The sequence below is a fragment of the Xenopus laevis genome, chromosome 3L (genome assembly GCF_017654675.1).
Source record: "Xenopus laevis strain J_2021 chromosome 3L, Xenopus_laevis_v10.1, whole genome shotgun sequence".
Taxonomy (NCBI): Eukaryota; Metazoa; Chordata; class Amphibia; order Anura; family Pipidae; genus Xenopus; species Xenopus laevis.
In genome coordinates, this window is record NC_054375.1 from 50,486,157 (window position 1) to 50,507,374 (window position 21,218).

Here is a 21,218-nt window from a genome sequence, read left to right on the forward strand (position 1 = left end):
TGTATGTAATAAAATTTCGCAATCCCAAACTGGTTTTTGCGACAAAATATTTAATAAAAACTCCAGAGCAGGTGTTAAAGGTTCGCAATGCGCAATTATGATTCACAATGCAATGAAAGCCTAACAAAGAATATAACATTGCGACAGGCGCATTTTCATTCGCAAAGTTCTTTGTGAATTCTATTACATTTCCCCCATAGAATTTAGTCTTATGCTTTCTGTCTTGCAAAGATTTACCAGGCCAGATTCAATTCAGTGAGAAATAGTTATCTCATGGTCTATGACGTGAAAAGTCATGGACGAGATTCAATATGAGGAGAAAAACTTTTCTCCAGATTCAGTTCCAGTAAACACTGAAGCATTCTGCAACTCTAGCCTATGTGAGTCTTGGAATCAAGATAGAGTATGGCTATTTCCTTATTATAAAGAAATAATCATACATTCAGTATTGCTTGTTTGACTAGGACACCAAAAGAAATGTGTGGCATTTTGCATCTTTTAGGCAATGGTTGCCAGATAGAACATAATTATAAACTCAGCATCTGCACTAATGTGCAAATAAATTGTCAATAAAACTATTGCACACTAATGCTAATGGCATATTAGCTCCATAATTATCACCCCCACGCCTGAATATTAAAATGTCATGTACTTAAATTGTTTTGTGAACCCATTTATGCAACCATTCGAATAAACCCTAGTGTTCATTTTGGCATTTGTGGTGAGTTGTGAGTTTGTTTTATGACAATTTAGGTCAATGCAATTTTTGCTATAATTATGGAGAGAACAGTATTAGCGACAACTACATGCAAGTCTATACACTATCGCCCATATGTAACAAAAGGCACTACGTTTGCCCAGGAGCAGTAACCCATAGCAACCAATAAGATGTTTGCTTTTAAACAGGTGACCAGTAAATGCTTCCTGCTGATTAATTGCTATGATTTACTGCCCCAGGGCAAACTTAGTGCCTTTTATTACATAACCACCTATATGGCCAAAAGTATGTAGAGACCTCTAGTAGACACAAGATTAAATTAGTAGACACTAAGGGGCAGATTTATCAATTTAACTTTTGATTTTAATTTTAGAGTTTTTTTAAAAAAAATGTAATTTGATTTTCTAGATTTCATACTCTGGCCCTTTAAGAACTCAAATTCAACTATTCACCACCTAAAACCTGCCAAATTGAGGTTTAATGAATGGGAGAGGTGCAGGGTTCAATTTGGAGTTGTTAGCAGCCTTCCTGACATTCAAGGTTTTTCAGAGAAAAGCTGAAATCGAGTTTTTAACATTCAAATCGAATCAGATTCGAATTTGATTCGAGCCGATTTTATTAATCCGAGTTTAAAAGATTCTATTTTATTAATAATTTTCGATTGGTCGAATTTCGATTTGGTGGAGTTTTAAAAACTCACATGAATTCGAAATTCGACCTTTGATAAATGTGCCTCCCATTATTGGTATTTGCTATTTAAGCCACAACCATTATTGCCAACACAGATGCCAATGACATTCTGGGAAATTCTGGGCTTTTTACTTTGTGGTAGCAGTTTAGGAAGGTCCTTTCCTGTTATTAGCAGCATGGTAACCCTATACACAAAGTAAAGTCCAGAACCGGTTCTGCTACTCCAAGAGATTAAAGAGGCAGCATTTGACTGGACTGCACAGAACCCTGACCTTGGCCCAGCTGAAAACCTGTGTATAGAATAGAAATAGATCCCACCAACAATAATGGACTGCAAGAGTAGAGGGTGAAGGCTTTTTAACAGCAAAGAGAGGACCAACTGCAGAGTAAAAAACTTACTTCTGGAATGAGATGTTGGACAGACAAGTGTCCACATATTCATTAGGACAGTACCAATGGTAGAAGGGCTACACACAGTGCGTAAGTGCATGAGACTCTAAGATGGACAATTCATTAGATGTAGCGTTATTATATTTTGCTAACAAAAGTGAGTCAGTTGATGTCTCTGGGTCACATGGGGTCAGCAGAATTCAGCTACAACTAAGCTATAAGCATCTATCTGAATAAAACTTGCAAATCCTGAAACCACACAAAGGCTCCTGTAATGTCACCATGTAACTGTAACATTACACCAAGGGGTATCTAGAATCTTTTTCATGCAACATATAATCCCATTTTCTGTCAACATATCTTTCAGCTTTATTTTGGCAGCAGCGCTTAACTTTACTCATGCCAAAGGGACTTTCACTGAAAATACCATTACAGATGTCTGACATTTGCCAATTCCTCAAAATGCACCGGTTGCCATGGAAACTTGTATTCCCTACTGAAATGAAACACATCTGTGTTTTCTATAGATTTTATGTACCTTTTGAATGTTACGTTGCAACAATGGTTTTAAATGATGCATTTATTGTTGCATTTTTCAGATAAGGAAATATGAGGACTGCTTTTAACTCCAGATTGTTTTATACTTTATACAGATTAATGTCATACTACATGGGACTTTATATTGACTACACGGTGAAGATGGGTTTAATGAATCACATGTTAGTATCACATGGGTCTTGAAGCATTTAAATTGTGTTGTGTTCACTTTTTGTTGCACCTGAGGAAGGGGTTGGACCCTGAAAGCTTGTGCGTTTAATACTTCTGCAAATAAATGTGCTAAAGGCATTGCCTAGCTGAACTGGTGTGCTTCTTCCCTAATTGGAATCCGTTGCAGTGTTGGGCTTGGAAGCGGCCTGGGATATGGATGCACCCGGCAATATGAAGTAAGTGGTGTGCGGCAAATCAAAAAGTGTAGCTTTTTAAAACAAGAGAATACTGAAATACCCTTTGAAAAATATAAGGATATTAAGGGGATTATTATTAAACTCCAAATGCCAAAAACCAGAAAAATTGTGTTTTTTTTTACTTTCAAATTCAAATTTTTAGTGAAAAAAAACCCCCACACATTTTTCAGGATTTATTATACCTGAAGATGGAAAAAGTCAGAATCCGAAAATCCTGCATCTCAGACCTGCCAGGGTTGCATATAAGTCAATGGGAGACGTCCCGAAGATATCTTGATCAGCGATGGGTTTCGTGCAATATTCCAAAGATTTTATGGTTTTCGGGCAAAAATCAGTTTTTGGGTGGAAAATCCAAAAAAACATTTTCATGATTTTTTTCTGTTTTTTTCCCGCACAGGACATTTCTGGGAAAATATATTGATAAATAAGGGGGAAAACCCAGTGCGGATTTGGTCTGAGTCATTTTTAGAAAGTAATGAAATAAATTCAGACTTTGATAAATGGGCCTCCCCAAGTCACGACAAGTTCCAGATATAAAGGCACAAGGCAGCAGGCTTTTAATATCCTCCGTTTACAACAGGGAGTACATTTCCCAGAGGGTCAGCCCTGAAATAGGGGTTCTAGTACAGGTATGGTGCCTGTTATCCAGAATCTTCGGGACCTGGGGTTTTCCAGATAACAGATCTTTCCGTAATTTGGATCTTCCTACCTTAAGTCTACTAGAAAATCATATAAACATGAAATAAACCCAATAGGCTGGTTTTGCTTCCAATAAGGATTAATTTTATCTTAGTTTGGATCAAGTACAAGGTACTGTTTTATTATTAAAGAAAAAAAGGAAATAATTTTTAAAATTCTGATTATTGGGATTAAACGGAATCTATGGGAAACATCTTTTCCATAATTCAGAGCTTACTCGATAACAGGTTTCCGGATAATGGGCCCATACTTGTATTTCCCCCTTATGCAACTTCCAGTCTGTCCCTGACTAGCATAAAGGGTCTTGTACTTATAGAATGTGTGGCATGTGTAAAGACGTCTTTCTGCATTGGTGTGCATGTGCCTGTTCATCCCTAGCTATTCCTTGAAATTAGAGGTGACACATTGTATCCATGATATGTCTGCAATAAATCTGTCAAGTCAACTCCTAACGAACCCAGGAAAGCGAAAAGATTGGATGCTCATGTCCACAAAGTCCATTGTGTTATGGATCTTGTGAATGATTTTCTACTTTGAACATTACACTGACTTCTGTTTTTGGGGTCACTGTCCCTGTGCTGCTAAATCGTCATAGCCAGAAGCCTCAACAGTACCTGGTTTTAGAGTCAGTAGAAGCCATTGCCCTTTAGTTTCTCATATGATGTTTTGTCCTCTGAGATTTAGGGGCTGATTCACTAAGGGTCGAATATCGAGAGTTAATTAACCCTCGATATTCGACTAGGAATTGAAATCCTTCGACTTCGAATATCGAAGTCGAATGATTAAGCGCAAATACTGCGATCGTATGATCAAAGGATTATTCCTTCGATCGAGCGATTAAATCCTTCGAATCGAACGATTCGAAGGATTTTAATCCAATGATCGAAGGAATATCCTTCGATCAAAAAAACTTAGGAAAGCCTATGGGGACCTTCCCCATAGGCTAACATTGACTTCGGTAGCTTTTAGCTGCCGAACTAGGGGGTCGAAGTTTTTTTTTAAAGAGACAGTACTTTGACTATCGAATGGTCGAATAGTGGAACGATTTTTAGTTCGAATCCTTTGATTCAAAGTCGTAGTTGTAGTCGAAGGTCGAAGTAGCCCATTCGATGGTCGAAGTAGCCCAAAAAATACTTTGAAATACTTTGAAATTCGAAGTTTTTTTACTTCAAATCCTTCACTCGAATTTAGTAAATCGGCCCCTCAGAATGTTGACAAGATCTTATGTTAAAAATTGGTCAGTTTTTCCTTTTCTTTAATGGACTACATTTTAAAAAGTATAAAATGAAGAAATGAATGCTATTATTCATGGATAGGCCACACATCATCTGATAATGCTCAGAGACAAGGCTAAACGTGATGATATCTTTCAATAAACAACCCCATTTTTCAATGTAATTCTCAACAAATATATTGTATACAGTGCTTTATCCCTGTACTACATAAGGGAATAACAGATCAGAAAGGGTAGCTGCTAAACCATAGTGTGGATCTAATTAATTAACTATTGCACAAGAATAACACATTTAGCCATAAAACCTTCACCAATGGAGTGAATAATATTTACATTATGCTAAGGGGCAGATTTATCAAAGGTCGAATGTGAAAATTGGAATTAAAAAAATTAGAATTTCGAGCTAATTTTTGTGTACTTCGACTAGGGAATAGTCCAAATTTGATTCGAATTTGAAAAAAAATGAGAATATTGAAATTTATCATGTACTGTCTCTTTAAAACTTCGACCATTTGCCATCTAAAACCTGCTGAATTGCTGTTTTAGCCAATGGGGGACCTCCTAGAACCTATTTGGAGTCAAATAGGTGGACTTTGAAAAATCGAAGTTTGTTTGGGGGAAAAACTTCGATTCATATGATTCGCATGCGCTATTACTTTGATTCGTATGATTCGAATTCGGACGAAAACTGACTTATTCGATCAAAAACTGACCTATTCGGGCAAACAAAAAAATTAATTTGAATTTGAATTATCATATAAAAGCTTAAAAGGAAACTTTTATATGATAATTGCCCTTCAATTCAAATTAAATGGCTGAGACTTCGCTCAGGAGGTCAGTATCAGTGTCCAGCCCTCTGCCCACCATTACAAAACAATGGTGTTCTTTAAAAAAAAAAAATCTATCTAGTAACAACATTTTTCCAACATTTGAAAAAAGTGATTGCTATTAGTATTACAGGTATGGGATCCGTTATCGGAAACTTGTTATGCAGAAAGTTCCAAATTAGGGGAAGGTAATCTCCCATAGACCCCCATTTTAATTTTTAATTGATCCCATCTAAAATATAATTAATCCTTATTGGATTAATTAACCAGCCTGTTGGGTTTGTTATGAAGTTAAATTATGTTAAGCTATGAAGAAACCTTATCCAAACATTCTGGATAACAGGTCCCATACCTATACATCATTTGGTTGTATAAAGGCAAGACTCTGATACTGATGTGACGACATAAGGCTTTTCTCTGAAATAGGAGCAAATTTGACTTTTTGACAAGCACGGGAGATTTCTCAAGTGATGCCTAATAGAGGCAGTTAAACTCAAGCATTAATAATGAGTTAATACTAACCCTCTTGTCCCTTAACATGCTCCTTTTAGCATCTCTAGAGAGCACTTGGCATAGCCTAATGTGCATTCAAATAATTATTCATTTAGTTTTAAACAGCATGCGCTCATACACATTTAGCACTGCTTGGAGAAGCTCATATTAAGGTGAAAAGTGGAATGTGAAGCAGTGGTTTTCATAATTAGTGATAATTAGCTAAAAGTAAATGCTTCTTATTTTTGGTTATCTGTTTTTAACTGCTTGTGTGGGATGTATGGATTCAGGGTATAAGTGGCCAGCATAGAAGATCTCCCTGCTTGAATACCCTGGATGGATTCAGTTGTCCAACACAGATTTGTGTCATTAGCAAACACATATATATTGCTTTCAGTACCCCACAAGTCATTAACAAAGAGCGGACTTAAAGGAACAGTAACACCAAAAAATGTAAGTGTTTTAAAGTAATGAAAATGTCAAGTACTGTTGCCCTCCACTGGTAAAACTGATGTGTTTGCTTCAGAAACACTACTATAGTTCATATAAACAAGCTGCTGGGGAGCAATGGCTGAAATTGAAAAATGGCACAGGATAACTAATGGATAACAGATAACACCATTAGACAGACAGAGCTTACCTGCTATCTGATGTGTAACCTGAGCCTTTTCTCCTTTGAATGGCTGCCCCCATTGCTACACAAATAATAGTAACTTTTCTGAAGCAAACACATCAGTTTCACCAGTGCAGGGCAACACTGCATTATATTTTCATCACTTTAAAACACTTTTATTTTTTGATGTTACTGTTCCTTTAACATCATACCACTTAAAAGCATATACATGATATTTACAAATAACATCACCAAAACCAACAGGCCTTGATTCAGAAAGAACTTTTGCATGTGGTACGGTATCAAAAGCTTTAGCAAAACCTAAGTGGATCACAACTCCGGCAACCCCACTCCCTGATACTTCATTACTTGTTTGACATGCTCTATCCTTAGTTAGATCCTCAGAAAAGACCTGAGATTACTGATAAGAACCCAGGGTATAGGGGTGACCATTGATACAAAATACAAACCATCATTATACCCCAAAGAGGAAAATCAGGGAAGTGTTTTCCAGGCAAACATTAACCATTGGCGTTTTTATAAGACTTTTTCATGTTGTAATGTTTCATTTACTACTTGCCATGCCTTCTTGTGTGCTCAATAATTAATGGCCCTATAGTATTTGGCAATGAGCCACACAATGCATATTGCTCATGAGCCATTGTCAGGCAAAATGCTTGCTCAAGAAAGACTGTAGATCTACTTGGGTGCCTCAAATGTCCCTGATCTGGAGGGCTGACTCTACCACTGTACACATGTAACAATAGTTGCTTTGAGAGTAGCTACAACGAACCTGCCAGGGCATCACCAGTGATATCTTCGGTCTCTTCCACCTGCAACTACCTTTCCCCAACTCACAATTAATTTGCATCAGCAGAAGCCAGTAGATACTGTAAAGTCACTCACTCTGTAGATTCTGTATTCATCCAAATGCCCACAGACCCAGGAGTTGTAAAGATGCAGATATCAAGCACTTTTTCACAGAAGCATCTTTTGTTCACAGTTCCCACTGACCTACAGTATGTGTCTCTCCCCACTGTGGTGAGCTATAATAATGACTAAGCCTAAGCTCTCCAAACTCTCACAACTCCTCTACCTAAATTCCTGCCTCTTCTGAATCTGGTGAATCCGGTGCCTCCAGCTGTTTGCTTCCTATTTTTACCTGTTATTTGTCTAGCCCAGAGGTCCCCAACCTTTTTACTCATGAGCCTCATTCAAATGCAAAAGAATTGGGGAGCAACGCAAGCATGAAAAAAGTCCATAGGCATGCTAAATTAGGGCTTTGATTGGCTATTAGGTAGCCCCTGTGAAGACTTGCAGCCTAAAGGAGGCTCTACTTGACAGTACTCCTGGTTTTTATGCAATTAAAACTTACTTCCAAACAGAAAATTCAAAAATAAGCACCTGCTTGGAGGCCACTGAGCGCAACATCCAAGGGGTTGTTGGGCAACATGTTACTCACTAGCCGCTGGTTGGGGATCACTGGTCTAACCCGATGGTATTTTTATGGCCCAAATATTGGTTACTGCCCAAGAATATCTAATGGTGATATAAAATGTACTCTGAAATCACATGCAGTGAGTGATAAACATTTTGCTAGATCTTATTCCATTACTGTTGTTATTGTTTTTGAAATCAATTTTCAGACCTAGCTATGTGTTGTTTCCTGGTTGGGCAGAATAGCTTGTTCCCAGAATTCATGTGTACAATGTTGTCCCTATAGGAAATATCATTCAAATAGGTATGTGACTTATCAACAAGACAAGCTGCACTTTATAACTAGATATCAGTTCTGGAAGTATTTATTGCAGTGAGCCTGATAACCTTTTCCTCTCAATCCCCACAGTGCTAGAGAAGATTCCCATAGGCACACTATCTGTAAAGCCAAATAAACTCAACCCTTGGTAGGATCAATATCAGATTTAAACGGATAGAAACCCTGTTCCCGAGAGATGCAATTAAATGGAATTGCAGACGAACCCAACAGCCTGCAGATGGGGCTTGAGATTTGTGTGTTTTTGTGAGTATACGTGTAGAAACTTGTTGTACTGTGTAACACTGATAAAAGTTAAAAGAAGCTGAATTAAAGGGATAACTTATATTGGCAAACAAAGCAGAGTTTTAATTTCAAGCTTTCAGGGCCAAAGTTTGATTAAATACAGAAACCACAATGCCGGGCTTATACATACTGTGCATGCAATGCAGTGAATTGTAATTGTTGGCGTTTACCCAACTCGTAATACAAAAGGATCACAGGTTGGTAAGAAGCTTGCAAACAATATGTATTTAAAACTACATGGGAATATTGCAAAGCATGACCAACCAAAGTGGTTGTCATTGCTATAATTAAAATTTCTAGAGAGACCAGGCAGATATGTTGGTGGTGTTCTGCCCTTCATTTATCATTGTAACGGCTGAATTAAAAGATAAAGAGGAATGCGCAGAAAGAAACAATAAAAGACTTGCAGGCAGTTCTGAACCAACAATCGCCAGTTTATCCATCAAATCTCACTTTAGCATACTGATTTTAATTTTCACAGGGAAGACAGATGATGATATATTTTAATAGGAAATAAAGGATCCTTTATCTCTGTTAATAAAAAGAGTATTAATGTTAGTTTTATAACTTTATACATTTGCAAAAGGTTTGGCTGAATGAATGTTCATAGAAATAAATGGTTGGTTTAACCGGTCATAATGATGATTATTCTTATACCACGTGACACTTTTTGTCTGCGAGACATTTGTATATTTAGAGTGTCAACCTCCCAGAGGTGATTTTAAGAGGGGTTTGGTCACACCTTGACCATGCCCCATTACGTGATTCCCAGCAATTTATAATATATTTGCAACAGCATTTAAAGGTACACATGACTTGCAGCTTTAAATAAGCCATTATTTGCAGCATTAAATGGAAGAGTGACCCATGCCGTTAAAGGAAAACTATACCCCCCAAACAATGTAGGTCTCTATTAAAAGATACTGAGTAAAACAGCTCATGTGTAAAACCCTGCTTCATGTAAATGAACCATTATCATAATAATATACTTTTTTAGTAGTATGTGCCATTGGGTAATCATAAATAGAAAATTGGCATTTTAAAAAATAAGGGCCGCCCCCTGAGATCGTAGGATTCACTGTGTACACATACAAACCACATGTAAGGTCACATGAGCCAATTAACAGACAGAGTTCTGCCTTTTGCTTCCTCACTTCTTCCTGTTACAGTTAGTGTTGTAGTATTTCTGGTCAGGTGATCTCTGAGGCAGCACAGATAGAGTCACGAAATGGTGGTTCAAGGCAAGAGATATAAAAGGGCAATATTTATGTAAATATATATTCCAGTTTGGTAAGATTCTTTAATATGTCATTCAATTTGATATAAACTATCTGTTGCTTAAGTATTCATTTTGGGGGTATAGTTTTCCTTTAAATGACTCCCATTGTTATAGTCGGCAAATCCACTGCATTTAAGGTGATTTACTGCATTAAATGGTAAAGTGGCCACAGAGTTAAATTGAACCACAGCATAAAATGGTAAAGTGACTCCAAGCATTACATGGCACAGTGATTTATTGCATTAAAGAGCACAGAGACTCCTAGAAGTAAATGGCGCAGAGACTCCCAGCATTAAAGGGCACAGTGATTAACAGTGTTAAATGGCACAGTGAGTCACAGCTTTAAATGGTACAATAACCCATGGAAGTAAATGACTCAGTGACCCACAGCCTTAAATGACACAGTGGCTCCCAGTATTCACAGTGATTGCTGGCCTTAAATCACACAGAAACCACTAGCAGTAATTGGTACAGTGACTCCCAGCATTAAATGAAACAGTAACTCACAGTGTTAATTTTCACAGTAACTTTCAACATATCTGCATCTCTTTCATCCATCTTTTCTTTGAGCCTCTTGCCTTCACATTGTGAGACAGGCAGACCGGCTTTCCCTCTTAACTTCATTTGTAACTCTTTAAAGGGAGTGTAAAGGCAAAAAAAAATAAAATCCCATTTTTACTTTCTTTAATGAAAAAGAAACCTATCTCTAATATACCTTAATTAAAAACTGTGTACCGTTTTATAAGAAACCTGACTGTATGCAGTGAAATTCTCCCTTCATTTACTGCTGTGGATAGGAATTGTCAGACGGTCCCTAACTACGCTGCAGGGAAACATGCTTATGAACAGCAGGGGGAGCCCCCAGCCCCAGCCATGCAGTCGGCGACTGTGTAGAGATTTGTTTTGGATTTTACTTTTGCCTTTACATCCCCTTTACTGTTTCCAACTCCAGCTGCAGGGACAAAGATCATGGAGCCAGATTTAAACAGATAAACTGGGATTCTATTTGGAGGATTATTTTGCAGCAGCCACTAGTTCTGTAGAGTTGGACAAAGTTTATATAAAACAATACAAAAATATAAAGACCACACTGAGCATGTGCACAGTCTTGGTCTTGCAAAGATGTTTAACAAAGTTACAAGATGGTGACCCCATGTGGCCAACTTTGAAAGCATAAATCATCTCTTTGATTAGGCTTCTGGTGCAGTAAGTTCATGTTCATGGATCCAATCAGAGCACAGCCAAAATCTGTGAATGCAGTACTCCATGCACCACTGCAAGACAAATGCAGCAAATGTAATTTTACCTAACCAAGTTCATCTGGCCCTTGAGTAATGAGACCTGGAACTCTATCCACACTGTTGCTAATCCTCAATGCTTGTCTTGAGACTACAATGTTGACTGTGTCTTTGGATGGGTAATTGTAGGTTGAACATGTTTGTGAAGATTCTCATTCATCCAGGCCATGGTATATCTGTAGAAATAAATCAAATCAACTGGACTTGCTGTGTTTTTTCCTTGAAGACGTTTCACCAGTCATCCAATTGGCTTTCTCAATTGGTGTTATTCTGAATTGAGAAAGTCAGTTGGATGACTGATGAAAGGTCTTCAAGGAAAAAACACAGCAAGTCCAGTTGATTTGACTTATTTCTACAGATATGGTGAACACAACAAGGAAGCAGGACCCACTAAGACTGAGGCTACCATCATATTTCACAATATCCCAGCAGGCCAGTTCAAGACTATCTCATACATGCAACTACATATACAGAAATTTCAACTGAATTCTTATGATAATTTATGCAGCTTACCTTTAACCTTTCTGTCACCCCATCCGTGAAGCTGACAGTAAACTCAGCAATCTTTGGCACCCGAATTTTACCCTTGTTTTTTTGTTCAGACTGATAATCTGTTCTTGTTTTCACAACCACCTGCAACAAAATTCATTTTTGTGATTTGCTTCATTTATATGTTTAAAAAAAAAAAGCAGCTTCATCTAGTGCAGTTTATATTGCATCAGCAGCCCAGAAGCCTGTGCGTTGCATCTGCTTCAATCGTTAATCTTTCCTAATATGCAGTATTATATAGAGGCAACACTCTCAGTAGCACTTCTTGAATAATTGTTACAGGTATGGGATCCGTTATCCAAAAAGCTCCAAATTAGGCAGTCGAATAATTCAGATTGTTAAATTTGATTTTCTCTATAATAAAGGAACAGTACCATGAAATTGATCCAAACTACGATAAAATGAATCCCCATTAGAGGCAAAACAATCCAGTTTATTTGATGTTTATATTATTTTTAAGTAGACTTAATGTATGGTGATCCAAATTATGGAAAGAACCCTTATCCAGAAAACTTCAGGTCCTAAACATTCTGGATTATAGCTCCCATACCTGTACTTTATTATTGCCTTGCTGACGGCAAACGTGACCCCTAAAGTGTCATTATAACCTCCCTCATACTGCTACTTCAATATCCCATTTCCAGGCATCTTAAAACATTTTGTTTGCTTTTCCCAGCGCTAAATTCCATGCCTATTTTCAAATGATATGTAATGATGACCACTTTCTTCTGTTCTGAAATACTTGTTTATTCCAATAATTTCCTTAATGCCACTTCTGATTAACTGACAAAGCTCCATGTGATGTACTGTACACACAATTAATGGCAACATTATTGGTATGTAAATCTTCCAATAGACAGCACTCAATTGTTCCATAAAAATGCCTTTATTTTATCTTATAGCAAAAGGATTGCAACGTTTCGAATGACACTCCACTCTTTGTCAAGCATTACTTGTATGCACAACTCAATTCTGCTTACCTTTACAGGTGATAGCCTACCATTTTGTGGACTTCTTGAGCTTAAAACGTGATATACAGCTGTAAATCCCTTACTTGCCAAGAAACAGCTTGCCAGTCAACAGCACAGCCCTATATGCCTTGATGGAATAGTTTTCAAGATGATAATGATGATCAGAAGAATTATTTATGGCATGGGCATTACATCTGTACATTCCTCACAATAGAAGTTTGCAAGAAAGCTCAAGAGTGAAAAACATTTGGCATGGAAGGCAGAAGACAGAGCCTAGAAATTAATTTGAGATTTCTTTAAACCCTTAGTAGATTACAACACCCTAACACAAAGGCAAATTTGGGGAGATCCAATGTGAACTCTAAGCTATTACCATTTCATATCTAGACATTAAAACAAAACCTGCATGTACCAAAAGTTTTAAAAAAATGATAATTTGATAAGTGCTCTAGAACAATAATGAAAAGCTACAAAATAAGTAGAAGCAAAATAAAACGGCGCACTGATACAGTGATCAGCAACTGAAAGTACAACTTAAAATGCTGATGACTGAACAAATATTAGTTTATACAATATTATTCAGCAATTATTATGATGGATTTGTAAAATAACATTGCTCATTAACACTTTTTCCCATGTCCTCCAAGGCTAAATGCCTAAGTGATACTAGAGGCCTATCATCTCTGTTTATACAGGTATGGGATCTGTTATCAACAATGTTGGGAACCTGGGGTTTTTCTGATAAGGGGGTCTTTTGGCAATTTGGATCTCCATACTTTCTGTTAAGTATATGTATATCTTAGTAGGGATCAAGTACAAGGTACTGTTTTTCAATACAGATAAAAAGAAAATATAAATATAACATAATATAACAGATCCCATACCTGTACTTCATTCTCTGTTGTCGTTGAAGGCATTAAGACTTTTTTCCTAGTCCTAAGCAGTACTACACCTGCCCTGCTGAAGTTTATTTTCAGTTTATCATTGGCAAGAAAAAATTGCCCTTAGGGTAGATTCACAATGGAGAATCAGCTTACATCTTGAAATTCATTCATGGTCAATATCCATGTGGCATAGTACAAGAAAGCAAATCATCACAAACATCTGACATCTCAGACAGAATGTTTTTTTTTCTCTGTGCCACCCACATAATGTAGCCAGACCTGCACTCCATCAGGTAAGATCAATATAGAGAGGTGTGCTAAATATACAGGGGGTGTGGAGGTCCATTGCAAGAATGATATCAATTAGATCTCTGTTCTACAATGAATTTGCTATCACTCGATCCTTCTTGTGTATTCTTCACTAAGCAGAAAACACTGCTAGGGAACATGAAGTGAGCAGAACCACTTTGTTTAACAAGCATAACCAGTACTTGTAGGGAGGATGAGGATTAACCAAGTATTTCAAATATCTTACTATTCTGGCTGCTCAGAACCATAGTATTTAAAGCAAAATACTTATGTTATGAAACCTTCAAAATGATGCCAGTGGTAACTCAGCCATATTTAAACAATTTAACCAACACAAATGATGAAATTTTAAGAAAGTGATTTTTTTTAAAAAAAAATCATTCATATTGAAATAAAATGCAATTTTAATTCTAATATACATCAATCACAATTTTTAGTAGTTGTAAAGTTAATTGCAACCGAATATAGTATTTGTCTCTTATTGCACGGCTGGTTCTGACAGCAGCCTGCTCTCCGCCAGCCAATTCCCACAATGCTCCGCCTGCTTCCTCACAGGTCTAATAATCAGCTGACTTCTGCCACACCATTTCAGAAGTCAGAACCAGCAATTCAGAGAACAAAAAGGGGCAGACACATATTGCTTTTGATAGCAATTCATTTTAGAAGTAGCTGTAAAATGATTTTTAAAAACATATGTAAATAATGTGTACTGAAAATGTTGCTTAAGATTATTTATTTTTTTTCATTGTGCTAAAACATATTTCAGATTGGGAGATCCCGTTATTAAAAGTTAGGTCACAGCACAGACCTATAAATCACACATGTGCTTAGTCCATGCCATTTATAATAATGGCATATGCAGTGCCAAACCTGCCTCTAACATTAGCAATCAGACATGAATATCTACAATAATCTTCTCCCTAAAGACTATGTTATTCCCACCCAGTCTTTAAATGCATCTTGTCAGTAGGCATGCATCAACCCTATTCACACAGAGATACATACAATCCTGCCTTTTAATTAAGTGGCTGAAGCCCTGGTCACACAGCATAGATCAATTCTGACCGTTCAGTTAATTGGTAATACTAAAAGCCAGACCTAATGTCTGGGGCATTGATGTTGCTACAGTATATATATAAACAGATGATAGATAGATAGATAGATAGATAGATAGATAGACAGACAGACAGACAGACAGACAGACAGACAGATAATAGAGAGGTAGATAGAAAGATAATAGACGAGAGAGAGAGAGAGAGAGAGAGAGAGAGAGAGAGAGAGAGAGAGAGAGAGAGAGAGAGAGAGAGAGAGAGAGAGAGAGAGAGGGAGAGGGAGGGAGAGAGAGAGAGAGAGAGAGATGATAATAGATAGATAGATAGATAGATAGATAGATAGATAGATAGATAGATAGATAGATAGATAGATAGATAGATAGATAGATAGACGATAATAGAGATAGATAGATAGATAGATAGATAGATAGATAGATAGATAGATAGATAGATAGATAGATGATAATAGAGAGAGAGAGAGAGAGAGAGAGAGAGAGAGAGAGAGAGAGAGAGAGAGAGAGAGAGAGAGAAAGAGAGATGATAGTAGAGATAGAGAGAGAGAGAGAGAGAGAGGGAGGGAGAGAGAGAGAGAGAGAGAGAGAGAGAGAGATGATAGATAGATAGATAGATAGATAGATAGATAGACGATAATAGAGATAGATAGATAGATAGATAGATAGATAGATAGATAGATAGATGATAATAGAGATAGAGAGAGAGAGAGAGAGAGAGAGAGAGAGAGAGAGAGAGAGAGAGAGAGAGAGAGAGAGAGAGAATAAAAGATAGATAGATAGATAGATAGATAGATAGATAGATAGATAGATGATAGATAGATAGATCAATAGATTTATGGATGCTGACATAAATAGTAGAGCAGACAGAGAATGAGATTTACCTTCTCTGGAGCAGGGAACTGCAGATGATTAACATCCAAGGGTGTGATCAGGGGGACAGTCTGAAACCCATCCTCACCAGAAGGCTCCTTGTTCTTGTCGCTTAGATTACTCCCCAGCTTCACCATCCTTAATCCTCACTTCCCACACCTCAAAATAAGCAGGAATACTATGGTTTACGAGAATGCCAATGACACTAAGAGCAGACAAACCCAAGAGCTATTAGACAAGCCAGGCTGCCTGATGTGTGGGAGACAGTGTAGCGAGCGATGAGAAAGAGAATGTGCTCATGAACGATGATCGGCTGTATGGCGGATTGTAGAGCAAACACTTACCGGCACGAGCAGCGGTGCTTATATCTCAGTGCAAGTAGTAAAGAGCGAGCCGGGAGCTGGCCGCGGTGCTGAACTGCTACTGAAGGCGACCAGAGCTTCACTACACTAGTACACTGCTTCACTACACCGCTTCACTACACTGCTGCTGCTGCGGCACTACGGATGGAGCGCTCCCCCTATTCACTTGCACGGCAGCGCCATCTGCTGTTGGAAACGAAAATCACCGCTCGAAAGTAGAGGCATCTCTTCCTCCAAATCCCCTTTAACCGGCATTGCCTCCTACAGGATAAAGATAACTGATAAATAGCAGCAACTTCGTTGTATTCCTTCTGTAGCTATGCTAATGCTTCTCATTGCTTGTGGAAAGCGGGATCGGGCCCCGCAAGGTTACGGGTCCGGCAGGTAGCGGGGGTCGGACGCCTCTCCATTATGGAGCCGGTGCCAGTATGAATTAATGAGAATTAATGAGTGTGAAACGCCTTGCGAGGTTGGTAAAAAAAAAAAAAATGAAAGTGTTACGTTTCCTTGGAGACGAGATTAAAGAGCTAGCGCCTTTACTACGTCAGCAAAGAATTGTGAAACCATGCGGTCATAAATAGCTCCTCGCAATTCTTTCCTCTCTTCTGCTGCCTGTCCTGAAGCTCTGCCTCCTCATATCACAGCAACATTCTAAGGAAGTATTTTGCCCTTAAAGGAGAACTAAGGCCTCACTAAAGAAGTTGCTAGAAATGTTGTACGTTATGTTTTGGGCTTCTGTACCAGCCCAAGGCAACCAAATCCCTTAAGCAGCAAAGATCTGTGTCTCCAAAGATGCCCCAGTAGCTCCCTATCTTCTTTTTTGCTGATTTACTGCACGTGCTCTGTGCTGCTTAGGGACCCACTCACAACATAAGGCTGATTAGTAATTAATACAGATAATTACTACATGGCAGCACAGAAACCAGTGCAACTAGTATCAGAATTTAATAATCAGCCCTGTAGCATCATCTTATATTAAATATACACCTCATTTTCTGCTGGATAATTTGCAACAACCCCTAAGCTTAGCTTCTCACCAGCTGCTCAGAGCCCACCGAACACATGAGTGTCACAGACCATCCAAGATGGTGACCCCCTGTGACAAGTTTGAAGTCCTGGATCATTGCTGCTATTGACAAGCTGAAACTTTAGGCTGGTGCAATAAGTTCAGTATATATAATATGGCATTTTTAGCCCTATTCATTTTTAGGGTTTAATTCTTTTTTAAAGAAGTATCCCAAAAAAATGGCAAGAAATATTGTATTTTATGTACTGATAACTGCACCATACCTACAGTTTCAGCAACCCTAGAAATCCAGCTTTTGAGTGTCAGTGACACTGCACATGCTCAGTATGCCCTGGGTTGCTGCAAGTATATGCCACCACATTCATTATTCATCTACTGTATCTTGAAGCAGAATGCATTGCTTTTTTTACTGCTATGTAATCTGAATTACTAGCCATGCATCATCAGTTTTGTACAGTAAATAAAAACATTGTTCTTTATTTAAAGGTCTCTGAGGAGTTTGTAAACACGAAACGCGTCAGACCTCAGACGATGTTTGCAATGAATCGGATGTTAAAATAAATGTTTTACTTACCGTCTGGAAACGTGTGATGTTTTGAAAAAGGCCCGGGAGTGCGCTGCTTTCAACAACAGATGTGCTGGTAACGTTCCTACTAGTGACGGACTCGGGGTGGCGGCACCCGGGTCACATCGTGAATAGGGTAAGACTCTCAGCACAATAACTACTGAGATATGTGATTTGTTTCCTGCATGGGGAGTTAAGGGTGATCATACCGATTCCTTTACCTAAGCATGAGGTCCAGGGAAGTTGGCACCCTAACCAAAGGTTAAGAATGGTGAGAAGTGTACAGGCTATAAGAAATAACGTGGCTGGAGCTAGAACCCATTGATTAATTGTAGTACAACCTGGAAATGGTGCTGGAGATTTGCTGTGTAATCTTGGACCTAGGTGTCCCCTGCACCTAATGAAGTTGGGTGCATGCACTGGTGTTCTGTACTGTGCATGACCTTGCCACAGAGATGTGTGGGTGATGCCAGAGATACCAGCTGCAGGGTGCTCACAGGTAATATATTATGGCCAATGCATGTTTTAAAGAAGAGAAGCACCTAACTAGGCAGAAGGCACCACCAATGATCCAAAGGACCTTCTAAAAGGAGAAGGAAAGTAACCGAGGCAGTTTATTACCAAAAGATTAGCCACAATGAAAGCTGGAACACTATATTTATTCTGTAGAATGTTTTACCATACCTGAATAAACAGATAGATGCTGGGTTGTCCTTATCATTTGAATCTGTGTTATCGAGCTTCTCAACAGGCTGCAGTCCACGTGTAAGAATGCAAAAAGTTCCAAGTAAATATAAAAGAATACCTAGAGAGCACGCTGTATTGTCATCATGTCTTTATTGCAGAAAAGTCGTGCACTACATGTTTCGGCTCATCAGCCTTCATCAGGTGCATACTAGAAGCTCTCTGTTTGTTTAACATAGCAGCTGCCATATTAGCTTGGTGTGACATCACTTCCTGCCTGAGTCTTTCCCTGCTCACTCATAGCTCTGGGCTCAGATTACAGCAGGGAGTGGAAGAGGGAGGGAGAGAAGAGCAAACTGAGCATGCTCAAGCCCGTGCCCTGGAGGTTTAAGCTGAAAGAAGGAAGTCTGATACAGAAGCCCATGTGTACACAATAGAAGGAAAAAATGTGGCATTACTTTGAGGGTTTACGGGTGTATTTATATAGATATTTCTGATAAAGCTTATTTAGTTTTAACCTTTTTTGAATTGTAATTCAGATTTCCTGTTTCTCCAGCATAAAACAGCCCTATACATTCTCCCCTGTATTAGACAGCTATGCTACACTAATTAACTTTATTAAATGGCTTTAATCTGCACCTGCATACAGACACATTCATTGTCACAATGTTTTTCTGTGGGAGAAAAAGTATAAACTCTCCCGGGAGATTCTTTTTTTCTCTATAACATAATCACCAGTGTGACATTATATAAAGGCATTCCAGCTGCTTGCTGTCTGATTTGCAAATGCAGTGACATTTGGAAAGTGGAATACCATGCTTTTATGGGATATAATGGAGTAAAAATGCCAAAGTGACTCCGCTATTGAAAACTGAGTAAATAACTCGCTATTCCTCTTTATTCTTGTTCTGATCTAAAAAAGGTGTGATAAGTTAAAACTGTTTGTCACAATCATCAGTCTGCATGAATGAATAGTTTATACTAAAAATAAAAAAAAGTGGTTTAGACCGAACTAGACAAAAGGTGTAAAAATGTTAAAGCAGCTGAGAGGGATTTAGTGTTTTACGAGAGGTTCACTCAGTACAACTACATGATGGAGACGCAGTTTGACTGAAAGAACCTCAAGCTGAAGTGCAAAAGAGGAGGGAAAGTATAAAGGAACATATTAACAAAAAAAAACATACAGTATGTGGAGGGTAAGTTTTGTGTCTGTGGAGGATATATATATATATATATATATATATATATATATATATATATATATATATATATATATATATATATATATATATATATATATATATATATATATATATATAGTTTCAGGAAGAACTAGCAACACAGGGTTATAATAATAGTGAAAAGGGTGTATTTGGTAAGGCATCCAAGCCATTCTTAAAGGCATTAACAGAATCAGCCATCACATCATAACCCGGCAGTGCATCATCGCCATGAAGAACTCCCTACGTTGCTTCAAATGAAAGTTCTTTTCTTCTAGTCTAAAGGGGTGGCCTCTGGTACGGTGATCCACTTTATGGGTAAAAAGATCCTCTGCTATTTGTCTATAATGTCCTCTAATGTACTTGTAAAGTGTAATCATGTCCCCTCACAAGCGCCTTTTTTCCAGAGAAAACAAACCCCAACCTTGACAGTCTACCCTCATAATTTAAGTCTTCCGTCCCTCTAACCAATTTAGTTGCACGTCTCTGCACTCTCTCCAGCTCATTTATATCCCTCTTAAGGACTGGAGTCCAAAACTGCACTGCATACTCCAGATGAGGCCTTACCAGGGACCTATAAAGAGGCATAATTATGTTTTCATCCCTTGAGTTAATGACCTTTTTTATGCAAGACAGAACTTTATTTGCTTTAGTAGCCACAGAATGACATTGCCCAGAATTAGACAACTTGTTATCTACAAAGACCCCTAGATCCTTCTCATTTAAGGAAACTCCCAACACACAGCCATTTAGTATATAACTTGCATTTACATTATTTTTGCCAAAGTGCATAACCTTGCATTTATCAACATTGAACCTCATTTTCCAGTTTGCTGCCCAGTTTTCCAGTTTAGACAAATCACTCTGCAAAGTGGCAGCATCCTGCATGGAACCTATAGTTCTGCACAATTTAGTATCATCTGCAAAAATAGAAACAGTACTTTCAATGCCCACCTCCAGGTCATTAATAAATAAATATATTAATTAAAAATATGAGGTCAAACCAACAATGTATTATTGTTGCTGCATCCAATCACACGCATAAGCCAGCATGACAAGTGAAGTAGTGAATATACAGTAGCTCAAATAAGACCACTGAACATAAATTGCAGACAAAATAATTTATCATAATTACAACTTACAAACTGCTGAAAATAAAAAAAACTTTAGAAATGAACCATAGAAGTAACTTCCCCATGTAAACAGCTTGCATAGTTTCCTTGGACACTATGGTTGCTTCGGTACGTTATTGTACAAATGTAACAAATTACATTTAATAACACAAACGTAACTTGCTCAAAGTTCAGCAAGTTTTTGCAATAACAACAATACAATTATTCAGTGTAATAGGGAGTGGAGATCCACCAATGCATTTGACTGGAATGTAACAAAAGTTTGGCAATTCCTTCAAGGCAGAATTCAGGCTATTCAACTAGACTCTAGATTT

At 38.0% G+C, this 21,218-nt stretch overlaps 1 protein-coding gene across 1 annotated transcript in view; it reads right to left on the reverse strand.

Annotated features, from left to right (window-relative positions):
* The window catches only part of nsg2.L (neuronal vesicle trafficking associated 2 L homeolog), a 31,366-nt gene extending 14,570 nt beyond the window's left edge, over positions 1 to 16,796 (reverse strand). Inside the window, exons 1-3 of the mRNA XM_018252171.2 lie at positions 16,258 to 16,796; positions 15,925 to 16,072; positions 11,778 to 11,897 (exon numbers count right to left, since the gene is read on the reverse strand). Of these exons, the coding sequence (XP_018107660.1) occupies positions 11,778 to 11,897; positions 15,925 to 16,050 (246 nt within the window). The 5' untranslated portion in view covers positions 16,051 to 16,072; positions 16,258 to 16,796. The remainder of the gene's footprint in view (positions 1 to 11,777; positions 11,898 to 15,924; positions 16,073 to 16,257) is intronic.
* Between the last annotated feature and the right edge of the window lie 4,422 nt (positions 16,797 to 21,218).